This window comes from Borostomias antarcticus, assembly GCF_949987555.1.
Source record: "Borostomias antarcticus genome assembly, chromosome: 24".
Classification (NCBI taxonomy): domain Eukaryota; kingdom Metazoa; phylum Chordata; class Actinopteri; order Stomiiformes; family Stomiidae; genus Borostomias; species Borostomias antarcticus.
Window position 1 is genome coordinate 17,530,552 of NC_140257.1, and position 5,000 is coordinate 17,535,551.

The window sequence follows — 5,000 nt, forward strand, 5'->3', positions numbered from 1 at the left end:
CTCCTCTGTTTGTTTACTGTTTCTACGCCTCTGTTTGGGGTGTCCCTTGTCTGGGAGACGAGTGTGTCCGTCCGTACGCAGGCCAGCGGAAACCACGCCATCCTCTTCTACGGTCCTCACATCACATCTGTCTGTTATTCACAGCGGGGTGGGATGTTCCATTGTCTCCGGTCGGACAACCTGACAACGGTACACAAGTTGTCTGTTACTGTGGTGAAGTGCTGTTCCTTCCTGCTCACAGATTCTGTCCCCCCCCCCTCTATCCTCTCCTCCCTCCCTCTCCTCCCTCCCTCCCCTCCCCCTCTCTCCTCCCCTCTCTCCTCCCCTCTCTCCCTCCCCTTCCCTCCCCCCCTCTCCTCCCTCCCTCCTCCCTCCCCTCCCCTCCCCTCCCCTCCCCTCCCCTCCCCTCCCCTCCCCTCCCCTCCCTCCCCTCCCCTCCCCTCCCTCTTTCTCCCCCCCCCCCTCTCCTCTCCTCCTCCCCCCCCTCTCCCCTCCCTCCTCCCCCCCCCCCCCCCCCAGGTCGACGGGTTTCTCCGAGGTGATCGTGGTGGTGGGGGGCTGCGAGCGCGTGGGGGGGTTCAACCTGCCCTACACCGAGTGTTACGACCCCGTGACCGGAGAGTGGAAGTCCCTGGCCAAGCTCCCGAGTTCACCAAGTCAGAGTACGCGGTGTGCGCCCTGCGCAACGACATCCTGGTCTCAGGTGAGAGCTGCTCCGCCCACCCACGGCCCCCTCTAGGGTCAACCCTGTTTGTCATGAGGGTCAACCCTGTTTGTCATGAGGGTCAACCCTGTTTGTCATGAAGCGGTCAGCGTGAAGGGTCGTTACGGTGTTCCTTTACACGCCACAACATCTGCAGTTCTGAGTTCTGTTTCAAATATGGATCTTTCTGTCTCATCGCCGCTGTGGACATCTGTCACGCTGACAGGGGAGCGGAAGGAAAGGTAGTGATTTCATATATATTTTATATACTTTTTAAATTAAAAAATTAACCAGGCAAAGCTATTGAGAACAAACTTGTGTACACTAGCAGCCTGGGAAAAGCCCGTTGAGAGATGGCAGTGAGCCCTGCGTTTGTTTTATTAAGCCTGTATGAGTCAGAGGAAAGTGTGAGATCAGCATCTGAACACACGCTCAGGCTCCGTGCCCAGGGACGCCCCTATTGGCCAGCCCTCTCATCCTCTCCCCTCCCATTGGCCAGTGCTGCTCGGGGTCACACACGCTGTCAAGGAAGTCCACAGATGACTGGCCTCAGGTCAGCTCTGTATCTGGTTAGCAGTTTGCATAACGGTAGTGCAAGCTGATTCTAGATCAGTGTTTAATGATGGCCTTCTGACAGCCCAGGGCCGAACCCCCCGGGCCCTGGATCACATCACATCACACACGGCTCCTAATGAAGCGTGGCTCCTTTAAGCAACAACTACCTTTCTCACTCTCATCTGAAGTTAGCATTCAGAGCCAAGTTGAATTAGTTAAGCTTATTCATTTAATGTTTTGCAAATGTTTCTGGGTTGAGGTAGAAGACATGTCACTATTTCCACTTGGGCCCTTTGGAGCAACGTAGGTTTTTTCTGTTTTTCCAACTCAGCATTGTTTACATGAAAGGACAGGTGCCTTCTGGGATAGCCTTAGCTCAGACATGCAATCTCTTACCCACCGAGCGACAGAGGTGACTGAGAGAGGAGACGCAGAACAGGAGGGAGGGAAGAGAGAGAGAGAGAGAGATGGAGAGAGAGAGAGAGAGGGAGAGAGAGAAAGAGAGAGAGAGAGAGGGAGAGATGGAGAGAGGGAGAGAGAGGGAGAGAGAGAAAGAGAGAGAGAAAGAGGGAGAGAGAGAAAGAGAGAGAGAGAGAAAGAGGAAGAGAGAGCGGCTCTGTCCTTCTAGGGGAACGTTGAGTGTTTATATCTTCCATTGTCTCCTTCTGCCCAGTCTCACATGTGTTATCAATTTACCACAAGCACTGCCTGGAAACGCCAACCCCTGCCTCGCCCCTCTCTCTCTCTCCCTGCCTCCCCCCCCTCTCTCGTCTCTCTCCCTGCCTCCCTCTCTCTCTCTCTCCCTGCCTCCCCCTCTCTCTCTCTTTCTCTCTCCCTGCCTCCCCCTCTCTCTCTCTCTCTCTCTCTCTCTCTCTCTTCTCCCTGCCTCCCCCTCTCTCTCTCTCTCTCTCTCTCTCTCTCTCTCTCCCTGCCTCCCCCCCCCTCTCTCTCCCTGCCTCGCCCCTCTCTCTCTCTCCCTGCCTCCCCCTCTCTCTCTCTCTCCCTGCCTCCCTCTCTCTCTCTCACTGCCTCCCCCTCTCTCTCTCTCACTGCCTCCCCCCTCTCTCTCTCTCCCTGCCTCCCCCTCTCTCTCTCTCTTCCTGAGAGAGAGAGAGAGAGGGAGAGAGAGAGGGAGAGAGAGAAAGAGAGAGAGAAAGCATCAGTAGTGTTTGTGTGTGTACTCTGGCACACCTGAAAACATCCAGAGCTGTAATTACTAAGGAATGACCCTAATGACACATTACTGCTCTGTTCCTGTATGCAAATCCTCATGAGCCTGTCACATGTCAGGCCGTTCCTGGCCCCGCCCCCTGAAGCTACTGTTCAACACTCCCCCCCTGCTGCTGTTCACTCTCCCCCCCTGCTGCTGTTCAACACTCCCCCCCCTGCTGCTGTTCAACACTCCCCCCCCTTCTGCTGCTGCTGTTCAACTCTCCCCCCCTGCTGCTGTTCAACACTCCCCCCCTGCTGCTGTTCAACACTCCCCCCCTGCTGCTGTTCAACACTCCCCCCCCTGCTGCTGTTCAACACTCCCCCCCTGCTGCTGCTGTTCAACACTCCCCCCCCTGCTGCTGTTCAACACTCCCCCCCCTGCTGCTGTTCAAACCCTCTCCCCCTGCTGCTGTTCAACTCTCCCCCCCCTGCTGCTGCTGTTCAACCCTCTCCCCCTGCTGCTGTTCAACTCTCCCCCCTGCTGCTGTTCAACTCTCCCCCCCCTGCTGCTGTTCAACTCTCCCCCCCTGCTGCTGTTCAACCCTCCCCCCCCCTGCTGCTGTTCAACCCTCTCCCCCCTGCTGCTGTTCAACTCTCCCCCCCTGCTGCTGTTCAACTCTCCCCCCCTGCTGCTGTTCAACCCTCCCCCCCCCTGCTGCTGTTCAACTCTCCCCCCCTGCTGCTGTTCAACTCTCCCCCCCCTGCTGCTGTTCAACACTCCCCCCCCTGCTGCTGTTCAACTCTCCCCCCCCTGCTGCTGTTCAACTCTCCCCCCCTGCTGCTGTTCAACTCTCCCCCCCCTGCTGCTGTTCAACTCTCCCCCCCTGCTGCTGGGACTCTTCTGGAGGAACAGTAACAGAACTGGACACATGGAACTCTTCTCTTCTGGAAGAACAGTAACAGCCATCTGCCTGTAGCACCCATGTCTGTCAGGTCTGGGGCCCAGGAGGACAGGAGGACAGGGCCATGTCTGTCAGGTCTGGGGGAGGACAGGAGGACAGGGGGACAGGGCCATGTCTGTCAGGTCTGGGGCCCAGGAGGACAGGAGGACAGGGCCATGTCTGTCAGGTCTGGGGCCCAGGAGGACAGGAGGACAGGGCCATGTCTGTCAGGTCTGGGGGAGGACAGGAGGACAGGAGGACAGGGCCATGTCTGTCAGGTCTGGGGCCCAGGAGGACAGGAGGACAGGGCCATGTCTGTCAGGTCTGGGGGAGGACAGGAGGACAGGGCCAGGTCTGTCAGGTCTGGGGCCCAGGAGGACAGGAGGACAGGGCCATGTCTGTCAGGTCTGGGGGAGGAGGACAGGAGGACAGGGCCATGTCTGTCAGGTCTGGGGGACAGGAGGACAGGAGGACAGGGACATGTCTGTCAGGTCTGGGGGAGGAGGACAGGAGGACAGGGCCATGTCTGTCAGGTCTGGGGGAGGAGGACAGGAGGACAGGGCCATGTCTGTCAGGTCTGGGGGAGGAGGACAGGAGGACAGGGCCATGTCTGTCAGGTCTGGGGGACAGGAGGACAGGAGGACAGGGACATGTCTGTCAGGTCTGGGGGAGGAGGACAGGAGGACAGGGCCATGTCTGTCAGGTCTGGGGGAGGACAGGAGGACAGGGACATGTCTGTCAGGTCTGGGGGAGGACAGGAGGACAGGGCCATGTCTGTCAGGTCTGGGGGAGGAGGACAGGAGGACAGGGCCATGTCTGTCAGGTCTGGGGGACAGGAGGACAGGAGGACAGGGACATGTCTGTCAGGTCTGGGGGAGGAGGACAGGAGGACAGGGCCATGTCTGTCAGGTCTGGGGGAGGACAGGAGGACAGGGACATGGTGTCCCAGGAGGACATGTCTGTCAGGTCTTCAGGGACACAGCTGCAGGTCTTCATGTAGTCGGGTCCATAGATATGAACACCAGACGACTCGTAATGGATTGAGCGGCGCAAAATACGGCCGCCATCTTGGTCCGGTACCGCTGTCACGTGACCACCGCTCTCCTCAGCAGGTTCAGTCAGTAAAAGTAACCCTGCATCAAGAGAGAACTCTAGAAGATAAGTAGAAACTAATATGTTTGTCTTTGAACTATCCATTACAGTCAAATAACATAAATAATAAATAAATAAAATAAAAAATGACAAAGTGCAAAACAGCAGCATCCAACAGTTTTAGTTGTATCTATCAGCTAACAGCTATGTATCATGGTTCACTTAAAAGATCCGGCACATAGATCCGTATCGTTCGACCGACCATCACTAGTTCACTCTCAGAGCTCCGTACCGGACCAAGATGGCGGCCGCATTTTTCGTCCGGCAGCAATCAAATCAAGGTCTAGTGTCTATGTCTATGGTCTAGTCACCTCAGGTCTATGGTCTAGTGTCTATGTCTGGTCTAGTCACCTCATGTCTATGGTCTAGTCACCTCATGTCTATGGTCTAGTCACCTCAGGTCTATGGTCTAGTGTCTATGTCTGGTCTAGTCACCTCATGTCTATGGTCTAGTCACCTCATGTCTATGGTCTAGTCACCTCAGGTCTATGGTCTAG

At 56.6% G+C, this 5,000-nt stretch overlaps 1 protein-coding gene across 1 annotated transcript in view; it reads left to right on the forward strand.

Annotated features, from left to right (window-relative positions):
• klhl24a (kelch-like family member 24a) overlaps nucleotides 1–5,000 on the forward strand; it is a 34,914-nt gene that overhangs the window by 6,877 nt on the left and 23,037 nt on the right. Inside the window, 2 exon segments of the mRNA XM_084458018.1 lie at nucleotides 520–638; nucleotides 641–703. Coding sequence (XP_084314144.1) covers nucleotides 520–638; nucleotides 641–703 — 182 coding nt within the window.